This window comes from Mercenaria mercenaria, chromosome 18, assembly GCF_021730395.1.
Source record: "Mercenaria mercenaria strain notata chromosome 18, MADL_Memer_1, whole genome shotgun sequence".
NCBI classification, from domain to species: domain Eukaryota; kingdom Metazoa; phylum Mollusca; class Bivalvia; order Venerida; family Veneridae; genus Mercenaria; species Mercenaria mercenaria.
In genome coordinates, this window is record NC_069378.1 from 16,949,167 (window position 1) to 16,964,572 (window position 15,406).

Consider the following 15,406-nt stretch of genomic DNA (forward strand, 5'->3'; position numbering starts at 1 on the left):
ATTAATGTTATGTTTCTTCAATTACCATAACTTATAAATTTCAATCAGTAATGTCAACAATAAGAGCTTGAAATATAATATAATTTTCTGCGAACCATTTTTTCCGCGGAGTTGGGGTGGGGTTCCCCATACCCCTCGCCTGCTTGGTGAATCCACTTTATTTAGGCCTTCCTACGCGCCTGACTATCCTCACCCTAAAATTACAAACAGTCTTCGGTGAAGTCGCTGATATATTTTTTCAGAAAAAAATCAACTAAATCACATCTGTTACACTTGTTTGAAATATTAAATGCTCAAAGTCTCTTTTCCCGGAAATCTTGAGTCTTAAAACAAAACAATCAAAACCAAAAATTATTGAAAGTAAATGTTGAAAACATTTTGTTTTAATGATCCCTTTCTCTTTTTATTTTTCTGAAAAACTTCGATTTATTCTGAAAAATAAACATATTAACATTTTCAATACGATCTCGTGTATAAGTCGTATACAAGTATACAGACACGAAATAGGAAAATGGAGCGAAATAAATTGTTATCGCTTATGGGCGGCTTTGTAGAGCTGTTTTCCTTATTTTCATCGGAATTCTTTTGCTGAAATCACATGACAGATCTATCTAGGTAGCATCTTCATAATGAAATAATAGCATTCAGACCTTATTATGAAGACTTAGGTCATACACTACCACCACAAGTTGGGAATTCATTTTTGACTGATTATACTAGTACTTGTTCAAAGCAATAAGAATACTTTGCGTTTATTATATTGCGTTTTGTAACGGAAATGGAGATGAAGTATGATATAAATATGTAATATAATGTAATATATTATGTTAAAACTGTTTATTTGAGCCGTACCGTGAGAAAACCAACATAGTGCACTTGCGATCAGCATGGATCCAGACAAGCCTGCGCGGATCAAAGCCTATTGCAATTAAGAGAAACCATTGGTGGGTAGCATGGATCCTGAACAGGCTGGTCTGTATCCATGCTGGTCGCAAATGCACTATGTTGGTTTTCTCATGGCGCGGCTCATTTGCAGTTTTACTAACTATCGTTTGACCAGGTGTGGGTATATAATATTGTACAGCCAACAGGAATGCCATACATTTGCCACAAATTATTAAAACCTCTCTTTCTTTTCAAAGAAACACACTGAGGGGTACCGTATTTCATGACATGTATAATCGACTTCTATGTGTCTGTATTCCGCATTTACGATATTCTCTCTTTTTTACACTTCCAAAAGTTAACAGTCGCGGCTTGATAGAGCAACGATGTTTCCTACAGCTGAGAAAACAAACTTTAAATACCATTTTTATCGTAGTAACACTTCAAAACTGTATGTACTTCCAATATTCGAACAACCAATCAATTTAATTAGCCTAACCCGGACATTGGTTTACTTTAGGAGCGTATTATGTATGCTACACTAAATACTAATGAGTCAAAACGCTGTGACGTCAATCTGATCTATAACTTTCCAAGCGTAAATATCAGTAATATGAGCCGCGCCATGAGAAAACCAACATAGTGGTTTTGCGACCAGCATGGATCCAGACCAGCCTGCGTAAACGCAAACGCACTATGTTGGTTTTCTCATGGCGCGGCTCATATATAATTTTTATAATTAATATCCTGCGAGAAAAACTCGGTTTATTTTCGTGTAAATAACACTAGTACAATGATATCATTCTTGTAGGGATAATACACGGTCTCGGTCACAAACATATCCCGCGGGCTTCTGCAGACGTTAATACACAAAACAAAAGCGTATTGTCGCTATTCTTGCATAAAAAACATTACCCAACGACTAAATATATTATTTTCATATGTGATGACATTATGATTCCGGTACATTTTTAAATTACCATTCTGTTGTTCTTGGAAACGGTAAACATGTTTTAAATATCCATAACCAGAGTCCAAATATCAACAACATTACTAAAAGCTTATACTGAAGTTTTTTACACGATTTTTTTATCTCTAGTTATTACAAACATGATTGAAATTACCAAATAATATTTATATAACTTCAACATTTGGTAAACAGGAGCCCAATTTCAAGAATAACAAGCAAATTCGATGAATTGGTATCCCCCGCCGAAAGGGTTTGTGGTGAGGAACGGCAAAACGGTATATCCAGCAAAAAGTTAAGGAAGTTAATAAGAGGCAAATAATTTCATTAGTCAAAAAATCAATTTAACAGAAAATGAATGCTATATTTTGATGTCTGTGTGTGTGGGCGGGGGCGGGGGCAGCGGGGGTGACTGGGTGAGGGTATAAAACATCATATGTTGATTATTAATATTGATGGAAAATTAAAAATGAAAAAAAAAATGAGGGGGGGGGGAGAGAGAGAGGGCAGGGGGATGCATGCTTGGGGTGGTGGGCATGACTGGGTGATGGAGTGAGGTGGGGGATAATCTTTTTTTTGTGGGGGGGGGGGGAGGGAGTGTGACCAAGGCAAAGTGGTGACCAGGTGTGGGGGTACACAACTTCACATGTTTATAATAAATGTTCATGGAAAAGAATGAAAGACGTTTAATGAAATTGTTATGAACAAATCTGTAGATTTTTAAACAATTAAAGGGCAATAACTCTAAGGAAAATTGACCAATTAAAAAAAAATGACAGGCATCATCAAAGTATGTTGGTTCATATTTATTTCAAGTTTGATGAAATTCTACCAACAAGTTACTAAGATATGGCTGCGGAAGGACGCACGCACGCACGGACGTGACGGACGGACAACGCCATTTCAATACCCCCCCCCCCTCCCGATTTCATCGGCTGGGGATAATAACTTTACATTCGATATACGGACGCATTTGGAGTATACCGTCGTTTATACGACTGAAAAATTGTTGAAAAAGACGTTAAACCCGAACATACACACATTTGGAGTACAGATGAGTACGAACGTAATGTCAAACTTTCAAGCTGTTTATATAAATTCTTCCTGAAATTAGATAAAAACATATCGACTCATACTTACCAAAATCATAAACATGATTCCTAAAAACAAACAAGAGCTGTCAGTGGACAGCGCACTCGACTATTCTCAGTGCTTGATAGTATAATATAAGCAATGAGTAAAACTTTAACATTACTATAAGCATATTCTAAGTAGAAAAGGAGCCATAATTCAGTCAAAATGCTTGATTGAGTTGCCTCCTCCTTTTTACAGACTGGGGTCATGATGGTAAACAAGTATGCAAAATATGAAAGCAACATCTCAATGGACTTTGAAAATATTTGGGGTGATACGCAAACTTTAACATTTATTCTAAGTAGAAAAGGGGCCATAATTCAGTCAAAATGCTTGATAGAGTTGCCTCCTCCTTTTAACAGACTGGGGTCATGATGGTAAACAACTATGCAAAATATGAAAGCAATATCTCAATGGACTTTGAAAATATTTGGGGTGGCACGCAAACTTTAACATTTATTCTAAGTCGAAAAGGGGCCATAATTCAGTCAAAATGCTTGATAGAGTTGCCTCCTCTTTTTTACAGAGTGGGGTCATGATGGTAAACAAGTATGCAAAATATGAAAGCAATATCTCAATGGACTTTGAAAATATTTGGGGTGGTACACAAACTTTAACATTTGTGTGACGCTCACGCCAACGCCGGGGTGAGTAGGATAGCTCCCCTATTCTTCGAATAGTCAAGCTAAAAATCGTACAAGTTACAGGCTATGACTTCATCATGGGTGGGCACCTGGGTAGAACTACCGGCCTTCCATAAACGGTAAACCAGCTTGATAGCTTCCTCACATGAATAACTCTACGTCCAAAGCGAGACTCGAACCCACATCGGTGAGGAGCAAGTGATTTGAAGTAAGCGACTTTAACTACCCCTGTATTTGAACAACGGTACTAGAGGAAGATCTACAAGAACATCTACGAGTGGTATGGTTCAGCAGACAATAGGAAAGAAACCAAGAAATGTTGTGGCTATGAATTTATTACATATATTGACGCACATTAAATCTGAAAGCACAAAAATATACACGAATGTCAGTTACTATAAATATCTCTAATTGCTGACTTGCAAAATGCCTCAACAAAGACTAGCAGCTTACATGCATACTAGGACCAATGTTTACAAAATATTAACAGTGTTATTTGCTTTTTGTTTAACTGAACATAATTGCAAGCAAGACATTTTTTCTAAGAAAAAGCTGAGTTTATCAATTTTCGTCTGGAGTCCAGTCTCAGGAAAATGTGCAAAGAACCAGTCAGATGCTGTAAATGTATAACTTTTGAACCACAGGCAAAGTTGAAACCAGTCTGAAAACTCAAGCAGCTGTTTGGTTGTTTAACAGCTGATTCTACATGTAATTATAAATCTGACATATAGTAAAGCTGGTTGCAATCTCGGGTTCTATAACCTTGGAGCCTAACATATATAAAACTAGTTGGAGACGCGTCTCTTAATGGAACATTTTCAATAGTCGATTTTGAATCCGAGCTCAGAATATACCAATCATATACTGGTGCTCCACACTTAGCTTTATAACATAAGACCCTGGTCAGGTTTTAGAACAGCCCTCATTCATTCAAGTCATATGGGTGTTCGTGAATAGAGCAATAGGTGTATTTACACAACACCTGAGCATTAAAGGGACTTACTTACACATTTTAAAAATCCATAAAAAATTAGTACATGTACTCTGCAAGTGACTAGTAGTACAAACTTACATAGACATAAGATTTTTGCAAGATTTTTTTTTTAAAATAACCAAAAATGTTGTGCAGAAGATAGTAAACTGTTTTTGAAATAATGCAGAAAATTTACATCTTCTTGCATTTTTCTACCAATATTTAACTTTTATTTTCACCCACTTTATCATTTTTCAGCGTTATATAATACATTCTATACGAAACTTGGTGGTAAGCATGTTGAAAAATTTCACCCAAACTGTGGGCAAGTAGCTTTAAGCAGCATTTAAAAAGCAACCATTTTTAACATTAAATCTCTACAAAGCACATATATATCCTTAACAACTAAAATTTGGTTGTTTTCAATCAATTCAAGGAATAAAATCTTCGTAAAATTTATCCCTTCTACATTTACTTCCAGCGTCAATTTAAGAACTAGCTATGCCGGAATTGCGCTTAAGGTAGTTCTGCACGTTTTGATCGAAAAATTTTCTATAATGTAGAATTTGATTAAACTCTGATTTTTCAAAACTTCAGAATATTCGTAGAAAATTCAGCAAATAAAAAAGATAGGGTCGTGTGCTTGATTTTTTGCTAGACTGAATTTGAAAATCTGAACCTCACGCGATATTTCATAATGGGATTCTATGGGAAAATCATAACTTTCATAACATTTTCGCGAATAGAAATTTTTCTACAATGTAGATTTTGATGAAACTTCTCACAGTTATAAATAAACAAATGGCTTATAATTTGGTGAAATAAAATGTACAGGTCCGTGTGCTTATTTGTGAGATATTTGCCCATTATTAAAGTGGAACGGACATTTCACGCTAATTCAAGATATTATTTTGAATTCTGTAATGTGTCACATGTTTAAATATCATATTTTGACTTTAGAAATATAGCAACAGTGCCATTGTAATAAATTTACCCACAGGTTTCAGTTAATTCATAAAATGATTTTCATTTCCGTATGCCGAATCCAGACTTTATTCTACGTTTTCCGGATAAATGACGTTACGCCATTACTTCCGGTTTATCAAACGTGCAGAACTACCTTAAAACAGATGTCTATTCAGCATAAAGCATTCAATAACCCAAGTCTGATTGTCAACTGCTTAGATTTCATTCTATTCTAACAAACATAATAAGGGTTTTTTACCAAGATTTGTGTTAAGTACCCAGTTTGAACTTATATTATTATGCCAAAATGTCATTCTATTTTCATGTTGCTATGAAAAACATGATACATAAAAACATACAAATAAGCCCATATAAGCACACTGGAAATCAAGCTGTTTTTAGTATACTGTCCCTATTGATGTGCAAACTATATGTGTATTGAGATAACTTGAAATAACCTGCTTTAACCTTCGTCTGTTGGCAGCAAGTGATTCTACCTTTGTGTGAAGTGCAGTCTGTAAAAGCAGAATAACTTGCCCCAAGCAGGATAAAGGTTAATCATAAATTGAGCAGTGCCATGGGAAAACCAACATAGTGGCTTTGCCACCAGCATGGATCCAGACCAGCCTGCGCATCCGTGCAGTCTGGTCAGGATTCATGCTGTTCGCTAATGGTCTCTCTAATTGCAATAGGCTTTGAAAGCGAACAGCATGGACTCTGACCAGACTGCACGGATGCTTTGTTGGTTTTCTCATGGCGTGGCTCAAGTGTGTAAATTTACCAGTTTTGAGAGACTACCTGTCAACAAAGACAACTCTTTTATTCAGTTGCGAAGGACGGTCTATACACACAAGTTGCACTGTATCAGACAGTTAATACTAGACTTGGTTAATATCGAGAATGAACTGTTGACCTAAAATCTGGATTGCCTTAAAAATAAAGCTGCATAACAAAAGTTGCAATTTCACTACTAAGAATACTGGCATAAAATAAATGTTTACCCTTAGATTTTCTCCATTTTTTAACTAGCAACAACCTAGCTAAAAAGAAAACTGTTTGCATATGTCATCGACTGCTAGTAAACAAAAGGCCAAACTGTATGAGCATCTAAAAAAACAGAATGTTGTTTCTGAAATAAAAAGAATATAGGCCATTCCAAGCATTTGATTTTTATGAAAGGGCCATAACTTAGTTTAAAAAATCATGCAACTGTATAAAACTTTAACCTATAGCCTGCTGACGGCAAGTGCTTCTGCCTTTGCGACCAGTGCAGACCAAGATCAGCCTGCACATCCGTGCAGTCTGATCATGGTCTGCACTGTTCGCTATTCAGTCAGTTAATTTTCAGTGAACACCCCTTTGAATAATCAATGGTACTGCCCAAATTGAATGATGGACCAGTCCACTATAGAAACTTAGCAGGGTAAAAGTTAAATATATGCAACTAAGCCTGGTATTTATTATTACAGAAGTAGTCCAGCAAAAATCTTATGAAGGAAAGACCTGTAAGGGGTCATAACTCTGGTAAAGTTTGAGTGGAACCTGCCAATGACATACACAACTTCTATCAATTTCACAAAAATCCTACAAGCGCTTTGGTGGATATTCATTGATAAGAAACTCCTGTTAAGGAACAGATTAGACAAAGACATTATCTCCCTTAGTCTGGGAAGATAGACAAAGACATTATCTCCCTTAGTCTGGGAAGATAGACAAAGACATTATCTCCCTTAGTCTGGGAAGATACATGTATATTAATTACAATATAAATCACAGACTATAAAACAATACCCTTGCAAATCATATAGAAATGCCCATACAAAACTATATTCAAAGTCCCCAGTTTTTAAGAAAGAAAACAAAATAAGCATAATTTATAGCAAATTTTTTGGTAAAATAAAATATCACCCAAATCTCAACATACTTTGTTTCTGAATACAGTTTCCTCAGAAGTTATTGCTTTGTTTGTATTCTACTGCTTGTCAAAAAACTTTATCCTGTGCACTATAAAACATTTCTATAATTTTTATTTTTGAGTTATGGGAGCTTCATTCAGGTTAAACTGTTATAAAATACAGTACAACAATGTTCATGCAGAGCATCCATGCCTTGACCACCTGGTCTTGCTAGTCCTGTCCATTTTCCTTATACTTTCTATGTCTAGATCATTTGAAACCCTGATTAACTCCCAATATTTTGTTCATTTCCTTGCCACCTCAAGAAGCTGTTATTTTACTTTATTATATACCTATATAAATTCTGTTGAAAATACTGCTTGTATTTCACAAGTAAATATGAACAGGCAGAAAAAAATTCCATATTGTACCTTCTGTATATATTCATTTGATATGCATGACCTGACACAGTTCTATAAAGTGCACACGAAAACATCACTCATTTCTATTTTAATATCTACAATGAAGATTTTGTTTGATAACAAAGCAGCAAATAAAAAAGGTGGATGTATATAATAAAAGGGTCATTACAACAGTAGCTCAATCTTGTATTTTGTATTCTGCTCTCGTGAATTTTGCAAGGACCGATCACACTTGGCACTTATGCACCTTGTGACATTGGATCTGACAACATCCACTCAAACCGAATACAGCATCCAAGATCGAGCTACTGTTATAATAACCCTTATGTATGTGCAATACAGTCAAACCTGTCGAAAAACACCATCCCCTAGAGAAAACAAATCGTGGTCTTTACAAATTCCCATGATCAACCCGTCATAGATTTACATTCTGCAAAATAATACTTAAGACATTCATGTAATACTGTTTCACAGAAACCACTACTTTCAATGAGAATTTTTGCTGTGTCTGTGCAAAATGATTGTAACTGAATGTAACACACATACAACAGCTTTACACCGAGATGAATTATTGTGCACACAAAAATAATATACAATATAATGCACTGAACAAAAATTATATACTTTCTATCTATTAGGCATATCTTTAAACAATTTCATGACAAAATATCATTTAATTTAATATAAAAAAAAAAGATTTACAAATTGTAATAAATAATAACTGAAAGACAGAACATATATAACATAAAATTTCATTTAAAATTTCAACTAGAGCTATCACTGAAGGTGGTTAATATCCCTAGAAGACACTTTGGTACAGAGAAAGGGATAGGACACAGATGTTCTGATGAGGAAACTGAAACTTATTTTATGAAAATCTTTACTGCAGTTTTGAAGATTTGGAGCAGACTTGTAAAAGGGCTATTTTTTATCTTTGACCTCCAATTATGACCTTGACCTTATACCTAGTAATCTGGATGTTGTTGTTTTTTACCAAGTTCAACAGCTGATGCTAATTTTATGATAATCCTTTGAGTCTCTATGGAATATGATGCAAACAAGAAATAAAACTATTTGACCTTTGCCCCCCAATGTGTGAACTTTACTTGTGGCCTAGTTACTTGGGACATGCTCTCTCTAAGTCTTGATGTGGTTAAAAAATGAAGCTAGTTTTATGAAAATTATTCCTGCCATTTAGAATGATGCTATTTGACCTCTGGCCTGGAAGTGTGACCTTTACATGCGACCTTACATGTAACCTAGTGCCCTGTGTCACACGCTTTGCCTGTCTTCTTGATAAGGTGCATAACTGATACTAGTGTTATGAAAATATTTCCAGCAGTTTAAAGATATGGTGCAGATATAAAATAAAGCTATAAGACCTTTGGCCACTCAAGTGTGGACTTGGCCTTGAACCTAGTGACCTTGGTCATGCGTGTTTCCTTGTCATATTAAGATGATGAACAGTTGTGTATAGTAATTTGAAAATCTATTGAATGTATTTCAAGATTTGCCTTTGGTACGACCAACCCAATAAACTTGCATGTTTGCAATATATATATATGTATATTGTTATCTGCCAGGATAGTAAAACATTTTATTCTTAACAAATTTTTTATTCACACCACAAGATTATTTCAGCCTTAAAGAGATAACTTGGAGTAGTTGTTCTTTTTCTTTCTCTGAATTACACAATCATTTTATTATGATTTCTGCTAATTAATGAAATGCACACTTTCACAAAATTATTGCAGCACATAAAAACTTAATTTCAACAAAAAATTCAAAAGCAAGAGAGAAGTTGAAACTTCAAAATGCTCATTTGAGGTCATGTACTGTCCACAGGCAATCATCCTATAAGACTTTGTGATAATGTATCAAGGTGTTCTCTCCCCTTATTTTCAGTCTAAATGTAACTAAGTCCTTGACCTTTGGCATATAGTAGTCGCAACTTGACCGCGATGGTTGACCTTAGGCTGATTATTCATATCGATTATTTCATTGTAGAAATTAAGGGTGCTTAGGGTAGCCGTGTATATTTATATAAAATTAGTTTGTTTACAGTGCAGTATCAAAGAATATAAAATTACATTTGATCACTTAAAACTTTCCAATACAATCATTTATATTTACACAAATTTATATTTCCTTTTTCTCGTGCTGCTTGTGTTTTACGTACACTCCTTTTCAATAATTAGGTTGTGCCTCGTTATGTATTATAATGCAAAGGTCAACCATCGGGGTCAAGTTGCGTCTACTATAACAGACCTCAAGTAGATGACTGTAACATCATCAATATTCATGGCTGACTAATTTTCAAGGATTTCACGGTTGAGTTAATCCACGAAATTACATGTAAATCCCAATTAACGAAAAAAAAAACAACAGTCATTTAATCTTCAAAATTTAAAATTTGATTCTAAAATTCAATTCTCCAGGAAACAGGCAGTTACGGTTATCTACTTGCGGTTAGACCACGAATTTCATGTCCACGAAATAAAAATTCTATAGCATATTGCCAACACATTTCAGAATTAACAAGTGTGACCATTAAGGACAACACCGACAGGATATAAACAGAGAGACGCCAACAAATACATGTATCTACATGTGTGAGTTATACACCATACATGAACACGTAAGTAAATCACAGCACTAAAAATAGAACAACTGAAACAATATGAGCTAAAAATATATCACAATAATCAAAAACAAACAACATTTATATCAGAGATAACAGATCACTTGTCAAAAACAAAAGAACTTTTTTCATCTTAAAAGGTCTTTTAACAAGGATTAATGTCGAGGAATATTTTACGATTTAAAAAACAACAAATTAGCAACATTTTTTCCCGGCTCAGAACTTCAAGCTTCTTTTATTTCAGTTATTGTTTGATTAATATTTTCCTTAAAGGGACATACCTCCAAATAACATTTCGAGGGCTGAGCGCGAAACTATTGTATCTTGTTCTTTATTTATATACAGTTACAATAGTTTCGCGCTCAGCCCACGATTTGCAAGGATGTCAAAGTTTATTCACTTTGATTAATATATCCCTTCCATATTTTTGTTAAAGACATAAAATAAAGTTATTCAAAAATTTACTGTTTACTGTAACAGTTATCCCAGATATATCTTGTAGGTTTTGAAATTTGATTTATATCCTAATTTATTGTTTTTTATTACCTCCCTTTATGACTTTTATTGTATAATTTCATGTGCATAATTGAGAGTAGTACTTCTTCTAGCCAAATAATTACGCTTATTTTGACAGTTGCTTTAACTATTTTTTGCATAAAAATAAATGCATTATGGAATTTTAAGTCCAAATTTTTTAAATAAGTAGTAAAGTTCAGTTAAAATGCCATATAGCATATTGCACATTTTTTTACTGTGTGACTAACACGGCAGAAAACTTTTCTGCAAGTTTTATAGACAAAAAAATAGTTGTATCAATAAATGCTCCTTTTTTAATTAGTGGACAATTAAAAGGATTTTCATCAATTTTGAAGAGGCCATAAATCTGCAGGCATGCACCATTATAAGTTGTTTAAAATGAATTTATTCTTAATCATCAAACTGTTACAAAACCATCCATTAGTTGTAAGAACAGAATATACATTTATTGATAAAGCCCATTTTCTATCACCAAATTGTAAGTTTTTAAGAAAAAACACTTTGACATGTTTAAAATTATTTTGATCTGATCAATTTTTCAAGTGAAAAATAAACCACTAAAAAATGGTTGCGTTATTCCACGAAATTAACCTTGATGAGTCGGTATATTTTCCATTAATAGTATCGTAAAAAATTTAAATCCATGAATTTACGTCCCCACAAAACAGCTGACTGCACTTACATCATCATATCAATTACCCCGGATGTAATTTGTGATATTCAAAGCTGATAGCAACTTCTATTTATAAATACCGATAATTATATAAATCAGTGTAATTAAAGTCGTGTAGGATATAAATTCAAGTTAAATTTCTTTTTGCAACTACAAAAATTTGATAGTATGACTTAAACAGTAAACACCTATTCTTCAAATCATGCAGATTGCGAGGCAATTTTTAAAGGTACAATAAGCTCATCTTTTATGACATAATTATTGTTATATACAAACAATGATGTTGTTACATAATAACATCACAGTTAGAGTATTCTTTGTTCACTAGTAAAACAGATCAGTCGTGTTAGAATATTTGAGCCGTGCCATGGGAAAATCAACATAGTGGCTTTGAGACCAGCATGGATCCAGACCAGCCTGCGCATCCGCGCAGTCTGGTCAGGATCCATGCTGTTCGCTAACAGTTTCTCCAATTCCAATAGGCTTTAAAAGCGAACAGCATGGATCCTGACCAGACTGCGCGGATGCGCAGGCTGGTCTGGATCCATGCTGGTTGCAAAGCCACTATGTTGATTTTCTCATGGCATGGCTCATTTTATCACTAGATATAAACTTGAAATGTAGAAAATTCTCATCAAATGTATCTTACAAAGTAGTAACAGTCATTTGTTAACCTTTAGCCTGCTGATTCTGCCTTTGCGACCAGTGCAGACCATGATCAGCCTGTACTTCCGTGCAGGCTGATCATGGTCTGCACTGTTCGCTTTTCAGTCAGTAAATTTTCAGTGAACACCCCTTTAAATCATAAATGGTACTGACCAAACTGAATGGTGGACCAGTCCATTTTAGAAATTTAGCAGGGTAAAGGTTAAGAAACTGCTGCAAACTCATACTGTGGCTAGTTAAACATAAATTAACACACAACTTTGTTAATTTCATATTTAAACAGATTCTGCGCAGTAATAGTTTTTTTTTCAAATGTGAAACTGGGGCATAATATAAATTTTGTCAGTTAGTTAATTGTGACTTCCTTTCTTATTTTACTCTTTCCACATTTAACTGGAGGCATGCCCCTTTTTTTCTCTACATTGCTACAAAATCTTGCCGTTTTCTTCCACAAAATTAAGTATGCAAACTTTCATCTTCTACAGTAGATAATAAATGAATTAAAAGTTTCTGTAATGTTCAATAAAGTTAAAAGTAATTCATTGACAAACAGATAGTCAAGGGCAGACAACTCATCGTCATGTCAGCGCAATAATTCAATAAGTGCTTATGTAATATATATGCACTTATTGAGTTACTGCACTGACATGACGTCATGTATGTTTACAACTAGCACTTGCTTGATATCTTAGCACACTGTAATTTTAGAAAACAAAGCAATTTTACGAATGCCATAATGAAGTGTGTAATAAAATATATCATGAAGTTCAGCTTCCAAAGCAGTTTTCAGTATATAAATGACAATATGACTGGTCCTGTGAAGACAACAAATACATTTCCTTTAAATAAAAAATTGACATCTTTTAAAAAGACAAAGCTTTCATACTTTCATGATCAATTTTTACCACAATTAAAAATCATTCATTACGCCTACTTACATTTGTATTTATCTGTTTTAAAAAAGATCAACATTATGCACAAACTATTTTGAAAAAGACTATACACTCGTTATAAAAGCAGAGCCCATGAACAAAGTTTGTTTTTGATACAAACAATAAAAGTCTAGCTTGAGACAAAATCTTATGCTACGAAAAATTCCTAGGAATCTATAACGAAATGCTCACAAAAAAGCATTTAAGAAAGCCCATACTCAAAAGAATATTTAATCTCAAAAGCAGATAAAGCATCTAGTTTTAATGCCTTTACATAAAATATTTTTTCAAACAAACACTAGTCTAACACAGTATATAAATAAATTCTCTTTTTTGAGTAATACGTATATTAAACAGGATATTTGGATTTCTACAACATGTTTCAAACAAATGTAGATCTTGATTCAGTTTCCTCACTATTATTTGCTTCCCTTCCTATAGTTGTCTCCCTTGACCTATTATTAGTTTCCATGGAGACCACTGTTTGGTCAAAGTGAGATAAGGCCTCTGATTGGTCCAGATCTATCACACTGCAATCGTTGTTTCCCTCATTTTCTAATAACACACTTTGTGGTATATGGACACTAGTATCCAGAGTTATCTGCTCTTGGTTTGAATTATGTCCACTAGGTGGTGTATCGTCTACTGGTGATTCATGGGAACTACTTTCTTTAATGTCTTCTGCAGCAATGGCAGTCTGTTCTGACTGAGTATTATTTTCAATGTAAAGTTTATCCTGCATGTCTAATGTCATTTGCAACAAGTTTTCTGTCATCTCTGATATAGAAATCTGATTGGCTGACTGATAACTTGATGGACCAATCACATTCTCCAATTTTGTTTCTTCAGCAATGATAGGACTGTTCTCATTGGCTGAGTCGTCATGTTTGTAATACATATTCTGATTGGGTAAATCAGCATAGGAGCACCCATCAATACTTGAGTCAGTCTCTGGTGTTTGGGTTTGAACTGGATCTGTGACTGGTTGCGGTCTATACCCCCAAACCTCACTTGAACTAGACTCGGAAAAGTCCGACTCCGGACTTATTAAAGAGAAAACTTTCTCGTCCTCACCAGGGGTATTGGCAGCAAATAATCTACCATTTCCACGTTGAACATTTTTTGACTTGTTCTTAGCCAGATTACTGAAATCTTTTTTGGCAAAATGTCTGGTTTTGTCATCATCTTCCACAAGGATATTTGATACAGAAATATCTTTAATCACACCAAATGAACTACTGGCAGATGGGGCAGTTTCACTGCAAGCACTGTCAATTTTGTCCATGTTTAACAGTTTCTGCATGATCGGACCCTCTATTCTTATATCATCTACAGCTGTCTGATTGTCAGCATCATCATTTTTTCGAGACTGTGTCCCATCCACATCAACACCACCACAAGCTCCTAAAGACTCAAGATCAACTCCATCAAACTGGAGATTTTCCAGGTCCAGTCTACCCTGTGATGCTGCCCTGTGGTGGACATGTTTACTAGAGGTTAATGGGGACACAGTCTGGTTACTCTGGCAACTGTTGCAGTCTGGGTGATACAGGTCTTCTACACTTTTATTTGGTACCCTGCTCACTATTGTAGACTGGTTCTCACCAAATCTGCTGAATTGCTGAACTGATTTTACCTCTGAAAGTGGCTCAGGTAGACTGGCATTGGACAATTTTCTTTCTGCTTCATCTATGTCTGCAGAAAAAAAAGAATAATGATTATCTTTGTGAAACTATATTAATATAATGGAAAACAGCTGTAACTAGAGACGCTTTTGAGAAAAGCGCATGTCTCCTACAACTGCCTTGTTTGTCTGGATTGTTCAGACGAATGGTTCCTATCAAAAATGTCTAGTTTTTCTAGATGGTCTAGACGATTGGATCCAATAAGTAATTCAAGGGCCATAATTCAAAAGTGCCTGGGCGGATTTGGCTAGTTATTGAACTTGGCCGAGGTCTTATGGTCAAACACATTTTGTTTAAGTTTGGTGAAGATAGGATGAGAAATGTTCGACATAGAGTGCGGGCAAGCTTTATGACAGACAAACACACACACAGACACACACACACAC

The 15,406-nt window shown here is 34.8% G+C and overlaps 1 protein-coding gene across 2 annotated transcripts in view; it reads right to left on the minus strand.

The window, feature by feature from the left end:
- Positions 1-3,949: 3,949 nt before the first annotated feature.
- LOC123537908 (ankyrin repeat and IBR domain-containing protein 1-like) overlaps positions 3,950-15,406 on the minus strand; it is a 47,196-nt gene continuing 35,739 nt past the window's right edge. Inside the window, exons 21-22 of one of the 2 annotated variants that reach the window (XR_008368323.1) lie at positions 5,724-15,030; positions 3,950-5,118 (exon numbers count right to left, since the gene is read on the minus strand). Coding sequence is in view for 1 of the 2 variants with exons in the window: in XM_045321819.2 (XP_045177754.2) it covers positions 13,718-15,030 (1,313 nt within the window). In the remaining variant the exon portion in view is untranslated. Of the gene's footprint in view, positions 15,031-15,406 lie in introns of both variants that reach the window. The other variant, XM_045321819.2, reaches the window with a different exon arrangement.